This window comes from Pezoporus occidentalis, unplaced genomic scaffold (genome assembly GCF_034315485.1).
Source record: "Pezoporus occidentalis ecotype Australia unplaced genomic scaffold, CSIRO_AGI_Poc_V1 ctg16, whole genome shotgun sequence".
NCBI classification, from domain to species: Eukaryota; Metazoa; Chordata; class Aves; order Psittaciformes; family Psittacidae; genus Pezoporus; species Pezoporus occidentalis.
This window is the reverse complement of record NW_026913425.1, coordinates 4,328,906-4,352,741: the sequence shown is the minus strand read 5'-3', so window position 1 is coordinate 4,352,741 and position 23,836 is coordinate 4,328,906. Positions and strand designations below refer to the sequence as shown.

Sequence of the window (23,836 nt, the reverse complement as noted above, 5' to 3'; positions counted from 1 at the left end):
TTAAAACCAGTTGATTGATAATCATGAACTTTGTGTAGTCTCTGGGACCTGCCCTCACAGGAGTTAGGAGCTATCTGCTGCCACTGAAGCCACTGACAGGATTTCACTAGCCAGGGAGGAAAGGGATGGACACAGCAAATTGGCTGCACCTCTGGACAAACAGAGTGCATCCATCCCCTGTATACATGAAATCCACTAGTGTGGAGTAGAGAGTTTCTTACACAATTAGCTGGAGTGAAAGTAGCTATTGAAAGAGACTGCACAGATTATATCACTATATAAATTATTGAGCTGATGTCCTGGCAGATGATAGAGGAAACCTTTCTTTAGTCCTGAGAATGGTAGCACTGAAAGATTATACCTGCTTCCTGGAAGTTGTACCTCCTGTAGACTCTGCTTAGATAATTAATTTGCAATATTCATCAGCCAGAGAACCAATGTAATATATAGACAAACAGAAGGACTTTATAATTACGTATTCACACAGCCATGGTTTTTTGTTCTGTGGGTGAAACTGTTCTTGAATAAACAGCAAAAAAAAAATACAGGATTTTGATGTTTAACTGGTTAGTATTTCTGTGCAGTAATTACAAGCACTAGTGAATCACAAGCAACACACAGCCCTACATGGCTGTAACTAACTACATAAGAGACTCCATGCTTTTAATTAGCATCTGCAAAGACTAGAGAATGTCCAGCATCTGAGTGGGAGAGCTGTGCTGCATCTGGCATCACCCATGTTATTCTCCCACATGCTACATATGGTCCAGCTAGATCCCTGTACTTGCTGGTGCACAGGGACTCCATCTGTGTAAAACTGGGCACTCATCAGCTATTCCCAAACAGAGGAAAGGTACGCAGAGCAGCTCTCCTCCCCAGCTCTCCTCTGACTCCAGGAGGAATTAGGTTCCTCTTGTTGCATATCAGCATTTCCAGCTGATTTCACTGGGGCCTTTTCTGAAGTTTATCTGAGCATTGGCTTCCCCCATTCCTGGTGAGCACTCGCCACTGCAGTGATTGGGAGGTGAAGGCATATGCCCTGCATGCAGTGTGGTGCATGCTGGCAGGGACCTCTAACCAGAAGAGCCATCCTACTCTTTCAGGAGCAATGCTTTACCCATAATCACCTCTCATACCACTGGATCCAGCATTTTTATGTAGCCCCCCTTTTCCTCCCCCTTCTCCCAGAGGCAGAGACAAGACCCCTCAGGTTGTGACTTGTCACAATGGTGCAGACAGAAGAAAGATGTCTGGAAGCAAAGGCAGCAGTCAGAGATGTGGGATGAAACCTACTGGGCACTCAAATCTACAAGTGCCAGGAGACTTTCAGAGCTAAAAACAGTGCCCATCTCATTCTCTTTCCCCCTGTCTGGCATAAAAGAAAGAATGACCTGCAGCTCTGTAACCTCTTGCTGTTTTTCTGCACAGTTGTGCTTGCTGTGTACAGCAGACAGAAGGCTTTATTGAGGAAAAGAAAACACAAATTAAGCAGTTTTCCATTTCGTGTGGCTGTTGTGAAAACTGTGGTTATGTGGTTATTTGGAATTTTGGGTGGTAAGTCGGCTCTACCATGCATCTTTCTTACATCCCTCAGCCATTGCCCCCAGGGTCAACAAGTCTCTGGGTTTCAGAGCAGAGGAAGCCCTTCTGGGGGAAGATCACTTATTAAAAGAGAGATGCGGAACTGCAGTTGTTATGTGGCACTAATAAAAATGAAGCCAAGCCTGTTGATCAGTGCACACTGTAATTTCAGGCACAGCTTCCTCTGAAACTGGTTTCCTCATTTCCTCCTGAGGATATGTGTACCAGAGCAAGAATTTCATTCAGCAAAGCCAACGTTTTAGGCTTACAGAGACATCTGACAATAAAGGCAGATGTCTCCAGGGATTTGTGGCAAGCTCACCTGCAAACGTACCCCTAGTACCCAAGCATTTTTGTGAACACTGACTGGTTGCCACTACCCACATAGGCTCTTGGCCATATAAGTGATGGGAGACAGATTAGAAAGAGTTGTGTTGAAAGTTGGTTTATACTGACATGGTGATTGTTGGATTTTTCTAATTTTGACCTTCAGGCCCCCAGATGAGCATATCTGTGAAAGCTCAAATGATAAGAAACATCTCCTATGTTCCACACACAGCCCTCTGCTCTGCCTAGTGAATATTTTAGTGACCCATTTACAGCAAGCGGCTTTTATTGAGCAGAGTAGGCAAATGCAGAAGGAAACAGAAGCCCCGTCATCCTTGTGACAATGATATGTCTGTCTGTATATATGTAATCCACCTTCTCAGCCTGATAAACAAGAGTCTGTGCACAAGTTTTGAAAGGAAGGTAACTATCATCTTCTGTGATCTGAGCATTTTCTGGCAAACACCTCAGCCACCCCATAAGCAGGTAAGCCTTAGCCTTTGCATGGTGATATCATTCACAACTCCAGTCTTACCTTGAATTTCATTCTGGCTTTTTAATCTCTCTCCTGAGGCTTAATCAACATAATGTTCCCTTTCACCTGATTTCTATATTAAGTTAATTTTTGAGTCAGCTAGTCAGCAGCTAATTGTATTTCCACCTTTTTTCTTGGTGGTGCTTCCCTGCGTACCTTCTTACTGCATGCTCTATGAAGTAAACCCTCAGCAATGCCTAGCCCTGTTTATTTCAGGCGATTGACAAGAAAAAATGTCAGCCCAAGCAAACACAACTGCATAAATCAAAAGCTGATGCATCTGTACTTATTACTGGTGATTTTCCTCTAACCATTTAAGAAACTGGTGTAGAGCATTCTGTATAACTCATCCACTTTGGCTGCTGTTATTTCTTGATCTTATTTTATTGAGAAAACTTTTGAATGAACAGGTAGCAGGTTGTGCCTTCATTTTTCCTGTGTTTTCAGCTGTGGGTATGAGACATTTCATTTTACAGTAGCTTTTGAAATGATGCATGGTAGATCACTGTCTTATAAAGACTTTCCTTTCCATTTACCTTTTTGAAGCAATCGCTAGTGAGTTCACGACAATGCTTTATTTTTAACAGTCTAGCCTTGCTCACACACATCTGTGAGAATGGATCACTGAAAACTCTTTTTTTCAGTTCTGGCAACAATTTCTTTCTTCAGCTAGCTCTCCAGCCCTTCCCTGAGACCAGCCTTTGGTCTGGTTCCTTCACAATGTCACTGACTCTGGGTCTTTACCCTACAGATCTCCCTCTCATTGTTATGTCCACACCTCTGGAGGATGCGGTGGACACCTTGGTCAGGATTTCCCATCACTACTCTGGCAAAGAAGGAGACAGATACAAGCTCAGTGAAGGAGAGCTCAAGGAGCTCCTCACCAGGGAGCTCACTGACTTCCTTTCAGTAAGCTGCAGCTCCTGAACATCTTGATTTAGTTTCATGGGTGGGAGAAGCAGCTACCCAAGTGTTCAGGAACAGGATCTCCTTCTGAAAGGCACATCCTGACAGACAGAAGGAGATGAGATCAAGGTCCCCATAGAGAAGTGTGTTTTCAGAGGGTTGTCCAGTGCTCCCGGTGCTCTGCCTTGCACCACCAGCAACAGGCACAGGTACCTTACTTACCTTGCTCGACTTACTCCTTCCTCTGTGCTTCATAGCAGGAGGACAAAGGATGCCTAGAAATAATAACAAAATTTATGCTAAAACAAGCTTTAATCAATTTTTTTAAATTTGTTAATTTTTAATAATGAGATACAGGTAAGTCCTTCAAAGAATTAAATCCAGCAACCAGTTCTTATGAGACAAGAAAGCAGCTTGTGCAAAGTAGCTAAAGACACAGTACAGCTCCTTGTGTGCCCTACACAGAGATGATAAGAAAGCCCTTTCAGCAGTAAGCCGTTGGTCTGAATATCTCTTCGCATGTTTGTTATGTTCTGCATTACAGAGCATGGGTGCTTTTAATGGAACAATGACCAGGCTCACAGTTGGCTTTCGGTATCCTCTTAACTGTAAAAATTGTTGTGGACATTATAATCATCAGCAGGATTTTTTACTTAATGTCCATTTCCTTGGATTGGATTTTCTTTTAACCTTGGCTATTGATTATTACAACATTCACTGTTCTTACTCACACTGAATAGGATGTGGTTTTTCCTAAGTAGAGATCTTCTGAATGTGATGAATGGATGTATAATACTACCACTTATGGTTGGATTGAAAATCTAAGTACTGTTTGTTAACAGATGATACAGAGAAATGCATGTTATAGATCCATCTTGTCAAAAGAAAGCAGTGCTTAGCAGCTCATGAAATCCATTTGATTCATTTCAGTGCTTATATAGTACCTGTATTTCTTCTAAAAGCTGTGCTGTCTTTGATTTCTATTGCTGTGCACTTCTGGGGCTCCAGACCTATGTTTTTAATGCTGTAGCTAGTGGCATGTTAATATTCAGGTGCATACTGTGTGCAGCCTTTTATTTAATAGCACTGGGGCTTGTAACATAGCAGTGGGTTGCACTGCCGGGTGTGTCTGCCCTCCTCACTCAAGATCTGTACAGCTAAGTCACTTTTCTTTCTCTTTAGGGACAAAAAGACCCGCATCTGGTTGATAACATTATGAAAGATCTGGACTCCAACAAAGACAATGAAGTGGATTTTCACGAATTTGTCATTCTGGTTGCTGCTTTGACTGTGGCATGCAATGATTTCTTTGAAGAACAGCTGAAGAAAGAGGGATTTTAAAAATGCTTAATATACAAATGCGAGCAAAGCATGACTAGTTAGGTAGCCCTCATCAGCATTTAGTGAATGCAAACCATCATCCCTCCAACTGCTACTGCTCTAAGACATTTACAGAGCAGATCAGCAGCTGGTGTAAGTTGGACCAATGCCAGTGTACACTATTTGAGATCTGGCTTTTAATATTTTCAGGTTTTGTGCTGCATGCATCTGTAACGTGCATCTATGAGCTGCCAAGGTCAAGGACTTGGTATGACAGATCATTTGGCAGAAGCTGAGACTTCTATTTCTTAACTGCCAGTGGAAAGTAAAAGGCATGGGAATGTTACTTACGTACTTTCTGAACTGGAAAATTTGGAATAAGACATAAAACTTGCAATTAAGTTTTCAGTCATTCTGTAACAATCACATTTCTTTCAGCTCAGAAAATCCAGCTTGGATTTTACTCAGCTCTGCTTATTCTAAAGCCCTTTTTAGGTGTTGCTACATACCTCCCCACACTCTCGTATTTCAGATGTGGTCACAGCTGTCTCCTGGTGCCTGGGCAGACAGTACCGCTTGCCATTGTTATGCGTTCATTTCCTCTACCTCCCCTGCTTTGATTTTGTTGTTTTGGCATTACTTCGTCCCAGTAGTCCACCTCTTCATTCAGCATAAATGAATTTATTCATATGTTAAATTATTCAAATGCATAGAACGTTTAGTCAGCAAACTGCTCTGAGGGCTGATGGAGAGACTGGGTCTTCAAGGGAAATGCAAATGCCTTCTGCTTTCACAATTCTGGCACCCTTAAGAGGAGGACTTTTAGAGGACCACTTCTGGGGGATTTAATGATAGGGTCTCAGGGTACATCTTTGTAATGTGAGTCATCTTATGGAACAATGATTTCATCTTACAGTGATCCAACACATTGCATAGAAGCAGCACAAAAGGGGCAATTGGACCTAATGGCCAGGGTTGGAGAGAGCAGAAAAAATCCCTTTCAGTGTTAACCTGCTCTTGGGTTGAATCAGAAGTACTTCTGCACTCTTGTTTGAATTAAGCATACTTCCAAACCGCTGCAAATCCTCAGCGACAGGATGTCATGCCTTCTTTCTTGCATGGAGATTTCTCTTTGTTTCTTGTTGTTTTATGGTAACATCAAACTATAATTAAAGGTGTCTGAATTAAATAAAGATTTGCTGTTTGTGTAAGAGGTTAATAAAAAGAAACGTCTCTCAATGAAGACCTGTCCTGCTAGGCAACAGCTGAAGAATGCATTTCACTTGCCTCTCCTCCCCATATCCATGGACATCATTCAGTAAAGACTATAATATTTGTATAAAATTACGTATCACTAAGAAGATGTAATTTATTATAAGAAGGGGATTCTATAAGATCTAACAAATATTACAAGGGGCAGACATCATCCTAAGAGTGAAGCCACCACAAACTTGTGTTATCCCAGACTAAAGGAGACACAGCAGTGGATGCAGAGCCACAATGTGCTGCCTCTTTAACTCTTCCGTGACAGAAGTTATATAGAATTCACGAAGACCTTCTAAAGGAACACAGCAAAAAATATTAAAGTAAAACTAACAGCAATTACACAACTTTTTGCCCCCTTTCAATGTTGTGCATCTCAACAGTTGTACCAGGATTTCAGGGGTGATCAGCCAGAAAAAATGAAGATTGCTTTTATGGTTCACCATAGGTTGCTGCAGAATGTTTCTAGTCTCCCAGCTTTTCCCCTTCCTCCAAGAGCAAGGTAGAGAAGAGCAGCTTAAAGCTTGAACCCCAAGCTAAAAGGAGTAAGATTGTTCCAGTAAGGACCAGTGACTTCTTTATGACGTTTGAGCAGGAGATATCTTGGAAGCAAGCTCCAGAAAGTTCATAAACTCTCTGCTCATCCCTGATGAGCCCCCGGACACATGGCAGCCTGTGTACCAAGCAGAATTATGCTGAATTACAGCTCTCAACATTAACATGCCCTGGGGTCAGACAGGGAGAGATGCTGCCATGATGGAGGGTCAGTGGAGGCATCTCATCAGCTGAATTTACTAGGGATTGAGTGCAGTCTAATTCCTCTGTGGAAGGGGATTGCTTGCACATGAGCTATAGGTGAATCAGAGGAGAATGACTCAAATGATATTTATTCCAACAAAAGTTTTATAAAACCTCAGTCGCTGCTTTTGATTGGTTAGGTTTTTCCTGTTGCTGTTTTAACTGCAAGGACAACTGTTAAACTCTATCAGCTTTAAAGAAGAAACCGTTTTCACTGACGACTGAAGACAAAGCAGAATAGGGTAAAGGTTTTGGCATCCTAATATTTGGATAATCATAGGCTGGTCCACTGAACCAGCTGGTCATTCCTCTGCTGTTTCTCTCCCACAGGAGTCAACTAGTGTTGCATTAGTAGACTCCACTTCCAAGAAAGATAGCTGAAAATCACCTAGATCTTTTGATTGCGTCTGAACCAGAAGAACGTGTGAGCAATCCCCTTTTCTGTGAGTAATCTTCAGGAAGGAGAGCTGCATTGAAGCCATTTATACTGGCTATGCAAGATGATGCTTGCAGGGCCAACCTCAGTACAGCAACTTTGTCCTGCAGATGTGACATTTTGATTTTAGCTTCTTTCAGAAGGGAAAATGTCTCCTTCAAACATGAAGGCAGTGCTTTTTTTTCTCATTGTTTACTGAAACTTTTCCTGCTGACATTGAGTTTGCCTGTAGTTCATGGCAAAGTGTAGAAAGCACTTTGATGTTCACATGCAGAGGAAGCTTGCTGTGTGGCTTTCTCCATAGTCTCTCAGCTTTAGCAATGATGTCTAATTACATGCATTTTTATCATTTGTGCTATCAGACTGTCTGAAAAATTGATAGGAAATTGAACACTACAATAAGGTCGTAATATTTTCAAGTTACGTTCAAGACCAGTAAAAATACAGCAATGCCAGACAACATCTTTACTAGCTATTGTGAAATTATTTTGCCTGACATCTAAAAAGCAGATTTTCAGAGACAAATGATATTATCTTGAAAGCATCAGCCTCTGCCGTTTGCTTTTGTTCAAAAGAGACTTGAAGTGCAGTACAGCCGAGTACAAGAAGCTCGATGCACTATCAGTAAATAAATTTATAACCTCTTCAGATCTGATGTCCAGCTGCAGATATCAAAAAGCCTTGTATGACACCACTGTCTTGACAAGTGCTTTGCAATGGAGAAGTCTCTCCATGCTCTGACTCACCTGCCAGGTCCACTAGGAAAGCACAGCTTTTTTCACTCTAAACATTGTAGAGGGTGTCAAGCGCGATGGGGTAATCATCATCTTACAACATCGGTTCCTCCTTGTAAAGATGAGAAACAGAGTTGCCTGGACTTGTGGGAATGTGGAGAGAAGTGACAGTAAGAGACCCCAACAGAACAGGTGACCTTTCCAGCAACCAGATATATCATGAATTGCTTTCCATCAAATGCCATTTGAGAAAGAATTGAAAGCTATTGACAGTGACAATTTTATATTTGCATCTATGAATCTGGTGCTGCACTTGCAGGGATGCCTTGAATACATGCAGTATCTGCGTTAACCTGCACTTGCTAGCACAGGGAATCCAGCATCTCCAAAGCCTGTCACAGGCTGGGCAGGCACAGAGCAGCGTATACGGTATGTGTGACAGCCCGGAGCTGCTCAGGGTGGCACAATGGCACCCTGAACAGTGTGCAGTACAACAGTTTGACGTGCCTGTCTGTTTGTTCTGAGAATTCTGAATGGAGCTGCCTTTTAAATTGCAGTAATTATTAGTGCATTCGTTTCTATCCCCCTTGGCACCCTGACACACAGGCTGGCAAGTAGTCAGTACAGTCAGTACAGTGGGCAGTCAGTACAGTGCCTGCTCTGCTCAGGCACTCACACTTTTCACTTAGCAAGGCAGATATTTCCTCCTGGGACAAAGGCTCTGGGATTTCCCCAGCACAGCAATCACTGTTATGGCTGCATGGCCACAGCAGCACAGTGGGTACGCACAGTGTGCAGGGGATGGACTGTATCATCTCAAAACCTGGCGCAGGTATCTCAGTGAAGCATGGGTTTGTGATACCCCAAGCAGCCAGGGAATTAACACTGTGGTACAGACAGGCCAGAAGAAGGGCATGAAGAGCTCTGCTGTAGCTATGCAAACCCACCCCAGGTTACGTAGCCATCCAAGGCAGAGCCCCCTTTCCAGGCTCCATTCTGCAGCATAAAGCAGAACATGGCTGGGGAGAAACCCTAAAGGACAGCCCAGAGCCCATTCTTGCACCTCAGTAGCACACACTCAGCTCCTTTCCAATTTCAGCCCTCAAGAAGCTGGGTGAAAGGTCAAACAGAAACTTGCCTTCGAAATCAGATTATCTATATAAAGCCTTTTGACTGGCAGGACGGTTTGTTAGACTGTGATGTGACGTCATGTGCATGTCTAATAAGAGTTTCGATTGACAGGCCAACAATTATTAGATGTGTCTTTAGGGATAATTAAGTCGATTGAATGGCACTGTATTATTTGAAGAAAAAAGGGGTCCCATTTTCAATTTTATCTTTCTGCCACACAATACGGCATGAGAGTTAACGTTTCACTTGTGATCTCATGATCTGTTTTCTAAGATAGTTCCATCCCATGTCAGTTCCTCTGTGTTAGAGTATGATGGGTTAAAGGCCCTAGGCAGCTATCAGAGAGAGCACATGAATGAACTCCACCAGATATATCAATTAAAAAAAAACAAACAACAAAACAAACAAATAAAAATAAAAAATTCCAAACCCCCAAAATTAAAGCTTGTCCTTTTTAAATACCATCTCTCAGCCACCTGCAGTCAGTTGTGTATGAGGGGCAACTCCCAAGGAAGAGAACTGCAGCTGCATCCACTTATTTTGCCCTCGCAAGTAGATTCTCAGCTGATGTAAAATGACAGAGCCTATTGCACTTAGTGGCATAATTTTGCAACAGCTGAGGACATGTGCTTGAGAGATTTTAAATTAGCCTTCAATGGAAAGCTGTGTTTCTGTTAGCTGGTTGGCTAAATAAGGACCTGTATGTAAAACTGCAAATGTTGCAACAAGGCAGCTAAGAGGAAGACAGGAGGAACAGTTGCTCAGAGCACAAGTATTTGGGAGAAAATCAGTGGAAAATGCTCCTGTGACACATCTGCTTTAAATTCTAAGCTGTCCTGTCAGGTCCTGGTTAACTTCAAGGTTTGCAGACCAAGTTTTCATTGTGTAGATCTCAAATACCTGTCTGTGCAGTCTGCCTCAAAACTCCATGTGTTGCTCCGACTCTACATTCCCAGCATTGGCATGAACCCAGAAAAGCACTTTGTGGAAACACAAAATAAAGCTACAGCAGGAAAAAACTATGGGTAGAACCTCTTGCGAAGCACAAAAAAGCAACAGAACCACCTGGCGCATTAGTTTAGGTTGTGTTTTGTGGGCTGAAAATATGACAAGAAGTTGAGAATGCTGCAGAAAGATGCAGATTCCCCAGCTCTGGCTGGGGACACTGAGTGGCAGCAGCAAATAGGTCCCTGTGGCTGAGCAAAGGGTGTCTGGATGAGACGGCAGGGTTGGAGAGTTCCATCCCATTAAATCGTTAATGCCTTGGCTAGGTGAAACCAAATCTCTTTTTGCCCTTGCACTAATGTCTGAATTCTGCAATTTTCACTTGGGGGAGATGTTTTTTGTCATTTTTGGTGCCCCAGGAGTAACATTACATGAAGGAGAATCATCAGCCTTTGAAAGCTAAGTACAGTTTCTGTTTGAAATGAAAAAGCCTGTTGGTAGACCCAAAGTAAAGATTGTCTAGGACATTGCTGTCAAAGGTGAAGCTGCCTTTAGACTTCAGGAGGTTGAAAAATGCAGATGATCTCAAAGTCCTTCAATATTCAAATACACAAGCACACAATCACCAAAAAATACACAAAATACACACTTCAATACACAAAATATTCCAGTATTTTCACCTATAAGTGTTTGGAGCCTAACTGATCACAATGGCACAGCCTGTATGCTACTACAGGTAAGTAGTAAGGAATGGCATGCATGTGAAAAGTAAAGGACTTAGTGGTAGGAGCAGTTAAAAGGATAAATGTATCATTATGCTGGGTATGCTGACATCTCATATCTGACTCATATTGACTAGCTGAACTGTGTTAACACTCCACAGTGTTTCTGAAATGAGCCCATTACTGTGATGCCTAACACTAGCAGAGACAATTAGGTTGAATCACAGTTTTTCCTGGGTAAGAAAAACTCAATCATGGAGATAGTCACTTCAGCTGAGAAATACTTGTCCTTGAATAGGAAAAAATATCTCAAAGTATCACTTGTCAAAGTGGTGCTTTGTCAAAGATAACGTTTGCTCTTCTCAGTGACCCAAAATTTGTTATGTGATGTGTCAATACTAAGATTTCTCAATACATCTGGAAATCATATTCTGCATAATAAAGTGACCTCACTGCTGAAAACAAAGTGACAAATGTTCTAGTAGCCCAGAGCTGAGCAGGAAATTTGGGATCAGACAAACAGGAGCTGATGCTTGAGGCAGGTACACTGGGAGAAGGTTGCAGCAGTGGAAGAGGCTGCAGCACTGTGTCCTCTGCACATCCAGCGCAGGACCTGACATGGGCCATGAGAGGTACGCCTCCAGGCAAAGTCCAGCTGCAATAACTGTGCCATGTTTTGGAAAGGAGACTGCTTTTCTGCAAGGGCACTGGGACTGATCAGAGCTGCTGCTGCAGCAAGCAAAGGCAAACATGACCAGCTTTGATCCACAGGCATTGACTGAAGGAAGCATGTACCAAGGTCCCTTGCCTGGAAGCCTCACTGATGCCTGTGTGTGGCTCTGGTGTTGAGGTCTTCCTACATAAGTCCTGGAGAGAGGAGGTACTGTGGGGGAGATCCACAGCAGAGGCAGGCCCAGGCTAAAATCCAACAGCTCAACAAACGTCCAGCACTACTCTTAATGCCAGAGTGATGGCATGCGCCTTTGCCAGCCCTCCCACATCTTCTCTCCTTCCTGTGAGAAAACTTTTCCTTGTTCTCACTTCTTGGCCCTGACTCTTTTGTGTAGACACTGGGTTGAGTCACAGGCAGTGCTGGTAGTGATAACCGCCCTCAAGGTAATCTTGGTGTCTGAATATAACATTTGCTTGATCATTTGTAACCCGCTAAACTGCGAGCTTCACAGTCCTTGCTCTTATTCAATGCCATAAATAGTGTTAATGCAACGCTTATCATCAAGCCTGCATGAAGCTGATAGGCTTTCAGTTCATAAATCACATTTCTGTCATTTCTCTAAACCACTCAACATGACAAATCTCACATCTCTTGTGTCAAACTGCCCAGAGTTAACAAGCTACGCTTACTTCACCTTACAGAAAGTTCAGCTCTATTTAAAGACAATTTAGGCACACAGAAAGAAGTAATAGAAGTGTCATAGTAGAGAGATGTATAGCAAGGCTTGGAAGAAGATTGTCGTACCCAACACAGAGCTGGGGCAGATGGGTAACAACAGAAGTCAGTGGCAGAGATGCCCACTGACCAGAGGAAGAGGAGTCTTGGGCTCAGATTGGGTTGCGACCTGCTGAGGAGCCTGTCTGACACTGAAACCAACATAAAAGAATGAAGCAGAAAATGTGATCTCTGGTGACTTACAGCATAAGGGAAGGGGACCAGAAGCAGAAGCCCCATACACATTCAGCTCCAGCTTCTTGATCTGAGAGACTTTTTGAAGTGAAGTCTTGTGTGAGTCTGTATCAAGGATAGGGTTTCCTAATGACCTCCAGGGCTGTGATTGGCCATACAGCCTCCCCTTTGCTTCCTTTTCTGGGGCATTTTTTCAGAGCAATAGCTGATTGCTAGCATGCAATTTAGCAATGACCAAAAGTTTAGCTCTCACTGTAGCACTGTGACACTTGAGAAACACTACACTTCTTTCTTGCCTTAATCTGGGCTAACTGATCCCACTGTTCAGGAGTAATATACTGAAGGGTTTACAAACAGTTGAATGGTATGATTGTGTAACAAAATACAAGTGATGTGCAGCAATCTCCTGCCCTACAAAGACATGGACATCAGTGTGAAATCTGCAGCCACATGGTAAAAAACAAGGACTGGCTAGTACTATGTCTTCCATACACCCTGGGGGAAAGAAAAAGCTAGTCCCTGAATTAATTCTGAGTTACAGTGGGGATGACCATAGGGTAAATAAAGGTAGCTCAGCACAGTGTTTATCATCTGGCATGTTAGGAAGTTTGACATCCAACCAGATGTCTCACACTGTGCATCACCCCACACCACATCTCTTCAGACAGCGCAAAGCAGCAGTGAGAAATCAGCATCAACAGCAAAGGATGGAGTGCCCGAGGCAGGAGAAATCCTCTTCACTTGAGCAGCTGGTGTTGTAGCACTGTGGACTCGCTGCTGCTCCTGTCAATTCCAGAAACCACAAGGCACAGACAAGCAGTGCAGCCCCCAAGGGATGTGCAGCGGCTGGTTGCTCCCGGTGCAGTCAGAGCCTTCATGGTGTTGTGTCTAAACAGGAAAACTAACTCTTATTTAAGGTCCCGGTACTAGAGGGAGGTTTGGTTTGCTCTAGCTGCTTCTGCCAGCAGTCATGCTGCAGCTGAGGAGGTAAGTACTCTGGAGGATAAGAAACGTGGCCTGAACCAGGAGTTCACGGTTTTCAGCCCATAGCTGGTAGGAAATCCAGGAGCTCCGGTTTGTTGCACAGGCTCTCTGGAGTCTCCAGGTTTATCCCTTTTACCTGGGGTACAGGCTGAGATATGCTGCAGGTGAAATTTCTACGTTGAGTGAAAGGAACGGTGGCCACAGCTTGGAGTGTGTTTGTGGTGAAGTGAGTGCTGAAATAAAATGGCCTTTTGCAGGAATTAAAGCATGTCAGGGTGCTGCGTTAGTGAACTGGGGACTCAAGGGACCCTTTGAAGAGCAGAAAGGGTTCATAACATCTGGGTCCTTTATGCATGAGGGAGGGATCCCTAGGGGAGTGTCTGTAGCTCAAACACTTCACATTAAGATACCCAAGAACATCCTCAATCTTCCTGTACCACTTGTATTATAGCACAGGGTATCACTTAATCACCAGGGAGGAGGGTAAACGGGGTTTGTTTCACTACTCTATTCAGCTGTATTTTCTCCACCTGTCACTGCAGCTGGGATCTCTCCTCTGCTGCAATAGCTGACAAGACACCTACAAGCTCTGAGCATGAGGATTCCCACCAAGGGGCAGGTGGGTCCTCCCAAGCACACAGCTGAACCATGTAAAAAGCCTGTCCATCAGCACTCATTTAACAACCCAAGGCTCTGCAAAGGCTGGGATGTCCTAGCAATACCCTCCCTGATCCATAGCAGGATATCTTGCACACAGCCCAACTTCTCATCAGCAAAAGACCATCTCATCAGCCAAAAGACCATCTTTTTGTCCCTGTTCCTTGCAGGGGGTTGCACTAGATGACCGTTGAAGGTCTCTTCCAACCCAAACTATTCCATGATTCTATGATTTTATCCCCCCACTTCTGCCAGGGAAAGGGGCTGTTCCCAGGCTAAGTTATGGTTGCTAGCAGAGTCAAGGTGTTGTAGCATGAAAGCCACAAGAAGGTCAGACTGGAATGCATTTTACTGTGTTACATAATGTGATATTAATGAAAAAAATAGTCCTACAATGTGTTAACATGACTCAACCCCATGAAAGAGAGATGACACCCTCCTCATTCACCCAGGGGTTTGTATCACAATGTCCTGGGTTCAGCAGTAGCAGTCATTTTTCTCCTTCTTGGTAGCTGGTGCAGTGCTGTGTTTTGACTTCCAGCCTGGGAACAGTGCTGGTGATACAGATGTTTTCGGTTGTTGCTAAGTGATGTTTACCGTGACCAAGGACTTTGTGAGGCTCATGCTCTGCCAGGGAGGAGGGGAAGCTGTGAGGAAGCAGAGATGGGGCGCCTGACCCGGGCTAGCCAGGGAGGTATTCCATACCACAGCAGGTCATGGCCGGGGTGGGGGGTAACTGGGAGTTACCCGGAAGGACACGGGCTTCCGGGTGGGACTCGTTTTCTTGGCCGGTGGTATCGTATTCTCTTCCCTTGTTGTTTTCCCTTACCATTGTTGTAGTTGATAGTAGCGGTGGTGATTTGTGTTGTACATTGGTTGCTGGACTGTTCTTGTCTCAACCCGTAGGAGTTGTACTCTTTCGATCCTCCTCCCCGTTCCTCCGGGAGTGGGGAAGGGGAGAGCCCCGGGGGGGGGTCCTCGATTGCTCTCAGCCCGGCACCACTCACTGGGAGTGAGTGAACAAGCTGTCTGGCTAGGGTTTAAACCACGACAGTTCTTTTTGGCGCCCAACGTGGGGCACGAGGGGTTGAGATAAGAACAGATCTGACTGGATTGATAGTCACTCGTCACAATGCTGATTTATTGGCTCTCAAGGTCGTTCCTCTTGATCTCACAGTTTCAGTATATCGTATCTTACTTCCATCCGGTATTTGCTGTATTAGTGTTTTTCAAGTGTGGGGCTTGGGCTAAGGTTTTTGTCCCATTGTACTTTATGGTAATGACTTGTAATACAATAGAATCATTGATCATGAAACTGATCTGGCTTATGTTCCCGGTGTGGTCACAACCTTTATACTTTGGGAGGTATATAATAGAAGTGCTTAGCAATTACACATCTTTTTTCTCCTTCTCAGGTGCTCAACCTGTGAAGGAGACATCCTTTTACCCTCCCAGTTGTCCCCCCAGACCATTTACATTTGAGAGTTTTGAAGTTTTCGAATGGCCTTTTAATGTTGTTGAGACTTGTTTGCTGATGGTGATGGGAATCACCATGCTAACACGCATACAGAGTGTGTTTTGCCCACGACTGATTTCAAGAGCTAAGCAGAGTCAGGTTTGGGTCTTGTCTGGGGTCAAACGATGATGTAGGAGGACCAAGAGGTTTTCCCTGAGGCTGGACAGCCATGAGTGGCAGGGTGTGTGGGACAGTATGGGCAAGTATCTAGGTCAGTGGGCCCCTCCAGTACTTTGGAATTTCACCACTGAACAACTGCAAAATCCAGAAGAATTAGTAAAACACTTAAATGAGGTGTGTGGTCATTCTGGCCATACCAGAGATGGACAAATCACGGCAACGTGCTGGGGCTTGGCCTATGCTTACAGGGCCTTGTTCAACACTATCCAGCACCTTCAAAAGGAAAAGAATGTCGGCAGATCTGAGGGCAAATCAACAGTCGCTACTCAAACTTTGGCTGCAATGAACAGAGCAGGTACCCCAGCGGCAAGTACAGCAGCTGCTCAAACTTTGACTGCAACAGACAGCGCGGTTACCCCAGCTCCAAGCACAGCAGCTGCACCACCCCCAGCAACAAGTACAGTTGCTACTCAAACCACAGTGATAATCACTGCAGCCAAACCAGAGGACCACTTTGTACCAATATCGGTTGCCCCTGTACGGAAGAGAACAAGCAAAAAGGAGGCAAGAAGGGTGAAGCAAGATGAAGAAACAATGAATTCACCGCCCGGTCCAGAATCTGATCAGGAGTCATCATCACATGACGAAGAAGAAGAAGAAGAGGTAACTTCTCGACCTTGGACCTCAACCGAGCTGCGGAATATGCGAAAAGATTTTACCCGTCAACCAGGGGAGCACATCGTCACCTGGTTACTCCGATGCTGGGACAATGGGGCTGATGGTCACGAGCTAGAAGGTACAGAAGCCAAGCAGCTGGGATCACTTGTTAGAGAAGGGGGAATTGACAAAGCAATTGCAAGAGAGAAAAAGTCCCTCAGCCTTTGGAGGAGGCTCTTGGCAGCTGTGAAAGAAAGGTTTCCGTACAAGGACGATGTTACGAGTCGTTCAGCCAAGTGGACTACTATAGACAAAGGCATCCAGTCTCTGAGGGAATCGGCCATCGTAGAGATGCTCTATCACATCAAGCCAAATAACGGGGATACACCTATAGATCCAGATGAAGTTGAATGTACACAACCCATGTGGCGAAAACTGACACAGAATGCACCGTCATCATATGCCCATTCATTGGCAACAGTAACCTGGAATGACATAGTACCACTAACAGTGGATGAAATGGTTCATAAACTCCGAGAGTTCAAAGACAATCTCACCCCTTCCATCATCTCAGCTGTGAAAAAACTGTGCCAGGACATCGAACAATTGAAGGACAATCTATCTGATTTATCCAGCTCCTCACGTGTACCAGCACACGTCTCAGCTATTAACAAAAGGCATCCTATTGCTCGAGAGAGGAGATACAGGAGGTATATGCCACAGGCCACCCTATGGTTTTACCTGCGAGATCACGGAGAAGACATGACAAAGTGGGATGGAAAACCTACTTCAGCTTTGCAGGAACGGGTGAGTGAATTGAAGAGGGGAGCAAGGGCCAAGACTGATCGTCCCATGAGAGCTACGGCTTCAGTCTCTGGTGAGCAGTTTCCCAGATGGAATGGAAGAGCTGATTTTACTCCAGCTCCTGTGATAACGAAGAATAATCCCTTTCACCATGACTTAAGTGTCCAATGCTGTGACGACCATTAGAGGGGCCCTGCCTCCAGCCAGGTGGAGGTAGGGGACAATCGGATTTACTGGACTGTGTGGATCAGATGGCCTGGCACATCTGTCCCACAGAAGTGTAAGGCTCTAGTAGATACCGGTGCACAGTGTACCCTGATGCCATCAAGCTGTCAAGGGGTGGAACCCATCTATATTTCTGGAGTGACAGGAGGATCCCAAGAGTTGACTGTGCTGGAGGCTGAAATCAGCCTGACTGGGAGGGAATGGCAAAAGCACCCTATTGTGACTGGTCCAGAGGCTCCATGCATCCTCGGCATAGACTACCTCAAGAGAGGGTACTTCAAAGACCCGAAAGGGTACCGGTGGGCTTTTGGTATTGCTGCTTTGGAGACTGAGGAAATTGAGCAGCTGTCTACCTTGCCTGGTCTCTCAGAAGATCCCTCTGCTGTGGGGTTGCTGAAAGTTGAAGAACAACAAGTGCCAATTGCGACCACAACAGTGCACCGGCGGCAATATCGCACCAACCGAGACTCCCTGATTCCCATCCATCAGTTGATCCGTAGACTGGAGAGTCAGGGGGTGATCAGCAGGACCCGCTCACCCTTTAATAGCCCCATATGGCCAGTGCGAAAGTCTAATGGAGAATGGAGACTAACAGTAGACTGTCGTGGCCTGAATGAAGTCACACCACCATTGAGTGCTGCCATACCGGACATGCTAGAACTTCAGTATGAACTGGAGTCAAAGACAGCCAAGTGGTATGCCACGATTGATATTGCCAATGCAATTTTCTCAATTCCTTTGGCAGCAGAGTGCAGGCCACAGTTTGCTTTTACCTGGAGGGGTGTCCAGTTCACTTGGAACCGACTGCCCCAGGAGTGGAAACACAGCCCTACCATTTGCCATGGACTGATCCAGGCTGCACTGGAACAGGGGCAAGCTCCAGAACACCTGCAATACATTGATGACATTATTGTGTGGGGCGATACAGCGGAAGAAGTCTTTGAGAAAGGGAGGAAAATAATCCAAATCCTGCTGAAAGCCGGTTTTGCCATAAAACGGAGTAAGGTCAAGGGACCTGCACAGGAGATTCAATTTTGGGGAATAAAATGGCAAGGTGGATGTAGACAGATCCCCACAGATGTGATCAACAAGATAACAGCAATGTCTCCACCAACTAATAAGAAAGAAACGCAATCTTTCTTGGGTGCAGTGGGGTTCTGGAGAATGCACATCCCAAATTACAGTTCGATTGTAAGCCCTCTCTATCATGTGACCCGGAAGAAGAATGATTTTAAACGGGGCCCTGAGCAACAGCTGGCCTTTGAGCAAATTAAATGTGAGATAGTTCATGCAGTAGCCCTTGGACCAGTCCGGACCGGGCCAGATGTAAAAAATGTACTGTACACTGCAGCTGGGGAGAACGGTCCTACCTGGAGCCTCTGGCAGAAAGCTCCAGGGGAGACTCGAGGTCGACCCCTCAGCTTTTGGAGTCGGGGATATAAAGGATCTGAGGCCAGCTATACCCCAACTGAGAAAGAGATACTGGCAGCCTATGAAGGGATTCGAGCTGCTTCGGAAGTGACTGGCACTGAAGCACAGCTCCTTCTGGCACCCCGGCTGCCCGTGCTGGGCTGGATGTTCAAAGGCAGGGTCTCCTCTACACATCATGCAACCGATGCTACATGGAGTAAATGGGCTGCACTAATTACACAACGAACTTGAATAGGAAATCTCAGTCGTCCAGGCATTCCAGAAGTCATCATGGACTGGCCAGAGGGCAAAGATTTCAGAATGTCACCAAAGGAGGAAGCGGTGCATGCTGAAGAGGTCCCACCATATAATAAACTGTCAGAAAGTGAAAAGCAGTATGCCTTGTTTACTGATGGGTCCTGCCGTATTGTGGGAAAGCATCGGAGATGGAAGGCAGCTGTATGGAGTCCCCAGCGACAAGTCGCAGAAACTGCTGAAGGAGAGGGTGAATTGAGTCAGTTTGCTGAGGTGAAAGCCATCCAGCTGGCCCTGGACATTGCTGAGCGAGAAAAGTGGCCAGTACTTTATACTGACTCATGGATGGTGGCAAATGCCCTGTGGGGGTGGCTGCAGCAATGGAAGCAGAGCAACTGGCAACGCAGAGGTAAACCCATCTGGGCTGCTGCACTGTGGAAAGATATTGCTGCCCGAGTGCAGAACCTGGTGGTGAAGGTACATCATGTAGATGTCCATGTACCCAAGAGTTGGGCCACTGAGGAACACCAGAACAACCAATAAGTGGATAAAGTAGCTAAGATTGAAGTGGCTCAGATGGCCTTAGATTGGCAACATATTTTTGGCCCGGTGGACCCACGACACTTCAGGCCATCAGGGCAGAGATGCAACATATAGATGGACCCGTGATCGAGGGGTGGACTTAACAATGGACACTATTGCCCAGGTTATTCATGAGTGTGAAACACGTGCTGCAATTAAACAAGCCAACCAGTTAAAGCCTCTTTGGTATGGAGGACGATGGTTGAAGTTTAAATATGGGAAGGCCTGGCAGACTGACTATATCACACTGCCACCAACCCGCCAAGGCAAGCACCATGTGCTTACCATGGTGGAAGCAACCACCGGGTGGCTGGAAACATACGCTGTGCCCCATGCCACTGCCCGGAACACTATCCTGGGCCTTGAGAAACAGATTTTGTGGCGACACGGCACCCCAGAGAGAACTGAGTCAGACAATGGGACTCATTTATGGAATAACCTTATAGATATTTGGGCCAAAGAGCATGGCATTGAGTGGATATATCACATCCCCTACCACGCACCAGCCTCTGGGAAAATCAAACGGTACAATGGGCTGTTAAAAACTACACTGAGAGCAATGGGTGGGGGAACTTTCAAGCATCGGGATACACACTTACCAAAGGCCACCTGGTTGGTCAACACCAGAGGATCTGCCAACAGGGCTGGCCCAGCCCAGTCAGAACTTTTACATATTGTAGAGGGGGACAAAGTTCCCGTGGTGCATATGAAGAATTTGCTGGGGAAGACAGTCTGGGTTATTCCTGCTTCAGGTAAAGGCAAACCCACTCGTGGGATTGCTTTTGCTCAGGGACCTGGATATACTTGGTGGGTAATGCAGGAAGATGGGGAAGTCCGATGGATACCTCAAGGGGATTTGATTTTAGGGGAAAACAGCCAGTGAACTCAATTGTATGCTGTTGCCTGCTGTGTAATGCTTTTATAGCCCATCAACTAGATGTCTCCAGGTCACCAGCGACTGGCGCTGACTTCCCTCCAGCCATCATCCCAACAGAGAATGAACTTTGATAGAACCAGATGAGTTCCGCAGTAAAGGAACAACCAGCATCAGCAGGCAACGATCCAATACTGCAGACAGCCTTTCCTGCCCTGAAAGATTGTTACAAGAGATGGAACCTGACATCATGGACCGAATGGACTCAGCAGCATTATAGGGATTGGTCCATGCACTAAGAAAATGATCTCTTTCTCTTGGTCTGTGTGTATATGGATGTATATATGTGGGAGAGCAATGGTGTATTGAAAATGTGGGATCTGAGCACGACGTGAATGGTATGGAATAAGGGGTGGATAATGTCCTGGGTTCAGCAGTAGCAGTCATGTTTCTCCTTCTTGGTAGCTGGTGCAGTGCTGTGTTTTGACTTCCAGCCTGGGAACAGTGTTGGTGAAGCCGATGTTTTCGGTTGTTGCTAAGTGATGTTTACCCTGACCAAGGACTTTGTGAGGCTCATGCTCTGCCAGGGAGGAGGGGAAGCTGTGAGGAAGCAGAGACGGGGCGCCTGACCCGGGCTAGCCAGGGAGGTATTCCATACCACAGCATGTCATGGCCGGGGTGAGGGGTAACTGGGAGTTACCCGGAAGGACACGGGCTTCTGGGTGGGACTCGTTTCTTAGCCAGTAGTATCGTATTCTCTTCCCTTGTTATTTTCTCCTATCATTGTTGTAGTTGGTGGTAGCGGTGGTGATTTGTGTTGTACATTGGTTGCTGGACTGTTCTTGTCTCAACCTGTAGGAGTTGCACCCTTTCGATCCTCCTCCCCATTCCTCCAGGAGCGGGGAAGGGGAGAGCCCCGGGGGGCGGTCCTCGATTGCTCTCAGCCCGGCACCACTCACTGGGAGTGAGTGAACAAGCTGTCTGGCTAGGGTTTAAACCACAACACACATTGAAGGTGCTTTTCCCTTCTGAAATGCTGCAGTGATGTTTTGAACCCTGACTAAACTGCTAATTTTAATTTGCTTTGTTAGTCACAATCTCATCTCCTGAAGAGATCAGTCTCTGCCAGCGGCCTTAAACAAAAGCATCTGTACTGGGAGGTACAGAGGGGAAAGGGACTTGTAATACCCTGTGAGGAGGCAGCAGCGTTGATTGAGGAGGTGACCCCCATCCTCCCTCATTCTCTGGCAGCCAGGATGATGTGCTGGGAGATGAGCCCGCTCCTTCCCCTGGGACTGGTCCACTTTGTGGGTCTATCTTCCAAGGCTCCACCTGAGTCAGTTGTGGAGGCACCATGAGGCACAGCTTCTGGCAGCAGCAGCTGCACCTCTCTGTGTGTGGCTCTTATTCCCATCCCAAACACTTGCCTTCCACAGACGTTGGAGCTGTGCAGACGGAAGCATATAAGAATCTGGGGGCTGTGGGCAACCCTGTGTTTGAGGACACAAGCAATTATCCCAGGCACTAGGAGGCTTTGTGATGAGGCTGGGCAGGATGTCATCGGCTTCATTAGCTCCTGCTGAGTGCAGAACCAAAATGCAAAGTGGAATATGATGCAGAGTAGATGACAGGTTGCCTTAGTGCCCCTGTTACACCTAAGCTCCACATCCACAGCAAGGGGTGAGTTTAACTTTTGCACTAATGTTATACAGAATATTTGCAACACTCAGAGCAAACTCCTGCACAGAAAATGTAAAGCCTTCATAGGTACCATGTGAGTAAGAAATTGCAACAGACATGGAGGTGACTCCTATCCTCCCTCTCTCCACCTTGCTGGTTGGAGAAAGGCAGTCCCTACACCTCCTCTTTTGGGATGTCCTCCAGCCCCTGGGACCACCTGCTTGTCTGGGAACTCCACCAGAAAATGCTATGCTAGCCCAGACCTCAGCTATTCATGTGCAAGGGCTTAAAATATGTTGAAATTGCTGTTGGTATGTTTTATTCTGAGTAGATCACCCCATAGATGGTTTATTAGACAGCTGTGTTGATTAGCAGCAGTGTCATTTGTTCTTCACTCATTTTTTGAGTTGAATTTAACCAGATCTTCTGTAACTGGTTGAATTCTCATGCTACCAAGCACTCTCTCTCCTTTACTGGAGATAGGTAAGGACTCAGGATATGAGGTTGAAGCTGGGGGCCAGAAGGGGAAGGGGGACTCCCCAGCCAGAACTGGGACTGCATTCTGCAAAGTGTCTCAAAGATGGGGAGTGAAGGGGTCTTGCTGTAATTCTAACATCCTTCACCTCTTCAGAAAGTGAACATGTGATAAGAAGCATGAATGAGACTAGGCTGCCCCACAGCCCCTACTGGTCCCACAGGATCCTGGTGATCACAAGAGTGCCTCTCCCTATTCTGATTAGCCTCCCAGTCATCCTCTAAATGCAAGTTGGAGCTAAACCCTCCAGTTTTCCAACAAAACTTGTAATTCCCATAGGACTTCAATGGATTTTTCAGATTCCAAATTCGCTTGGATAATCCTCTGATAAAACTTTCCTAAAAACACAGTGTTTAAACAGTTCAAGGCACATACCTAAAGTCTTGCTTCATGCAGTAATTAACCACAGTTCTTAAAATCAGTTTTAACAGCATTTAAATGCAACTTGATGTCAAAGTTCAAAAATAATATGTTCTCCATTTCCTAAGTATTTTTGTGCTCCTGAAACCCGCAACGGTATGGCAAATTCACAGAAGAGCCATGCAGATATAGAACAGTGTTATAGTTTCCATTAAAGTAAACTATAAGAATTACAGCATAATACAGGCAGAGCCACAGGCATACAGACAGAGCAATATTTACGTATTTGCTCTTTATTTGACTGACAAGTTTGGTGAAACAGCAAGCAAATGTTCTATCTACAAGCCCTAAGAATGAAATCAGAAGCAACAAACTTAAAGCTTTGAATTCTGGATCATATTACAAACATATTTCTAAGTTTTGATGAACCAAAATAATAATTTGACAGGGAAGCATAGAGCAGAAGGTGACATTAGTAAGAAGCCTGAGATGGGGAAAGGGTAGTTATTGTCTGCAGAGTATTGATGGTTTATCGCAAGTCAGGGGAAAATAAGAATGTACCCTACAGCTAATAGATCTGCTGAATTAATGGTATTTAGTATTCGGCAGACTTATGAGTGTCCATTCCCAGAGTCATCTTTAAAAGGTTTTTCTCACGTTTCCCTTCAGGATCCAGGCTGGAGCAGTATCAGCTATGGGGAATATGCCCTTGGGAGCCTCAAGGTTTTCTAATTTCTGTATGAAAGCCATTATCTGGTGGAGAGCGGTCTGGCTTTGCCTGTCCTTGTGCCAAAGTTGCTGGCACAGGACCTGGAAGCCAGCAGGTCCCCTGGCGCT

At 45.4% G+C, this 23,836-nt stretch overlaps 1 protein-coding gene and 1 long non-coding RNA gene across 3 annotated transcripts in view; one reads left to right on the top strand and one right to left on the bottom strand.

The window, feature by feature from the left end:
- The window catches only part of LOC134160439 (uncharacterized), a 456,110-nt gene that overhangs the window by 352,228 nt on the left and 80,046 nt on the right, over positions 1–23,836 (bottom strand). The gene's annotated exons all lie outside the window — the stretch shown is intronic.
- S100Z (S100 calcium binding protein Z) lies at positions 1,384–5,862 on the top strand. 2 transcript variants are annotated; one of them, XM_062612371.1, is made up of 3 exons: positions 1,384–2,392; positions 3,192–3,352; positions 4,532–5,862. In XM_062612371.1, exons 1-3 carry the CDS (start codon positions 2,257–2,259, stop codon positions 4,688–4,690), a joined length of 456 nt encoding a protein of 151 aa, XP_062468355.1. In that variant the 5' UTR covers positions 1,384–2,256; the 3' UTR covers positions 4,691–5,862. The 2 variants fall into 2 exon arrangements, with proteins under 2 accessions (XP_062468355.1, XP_062468353.1); XM_062612369.1 differs by having other exon boundaries at positions 1,415–3,352.

Bases quoted from the DNA above. Each gene is read 5' to 3' on its own strand.
- S100Z (XM_062612371.1), top strand. From the start codon at position 2,257: ATGTCTGTCTGTATATATGTAATCCACCTTCTCAGCCTGATAAACAAG. The intron at 2,393-3,191 runs AGGTAAGCCTTA...GTCTTTACCCTA, and splicing joins ACCTCAGCCACCCCATAAGC to CAGATCTCCCTCTCATTGTT. The intron at 3,353-4,531 runs GTAAGCTGCAGC...CTTTCTCTTTAG, and splicing joins AGCTCACTGACTTCCTTTCA to GGACAAAAAGACCCGCATCT.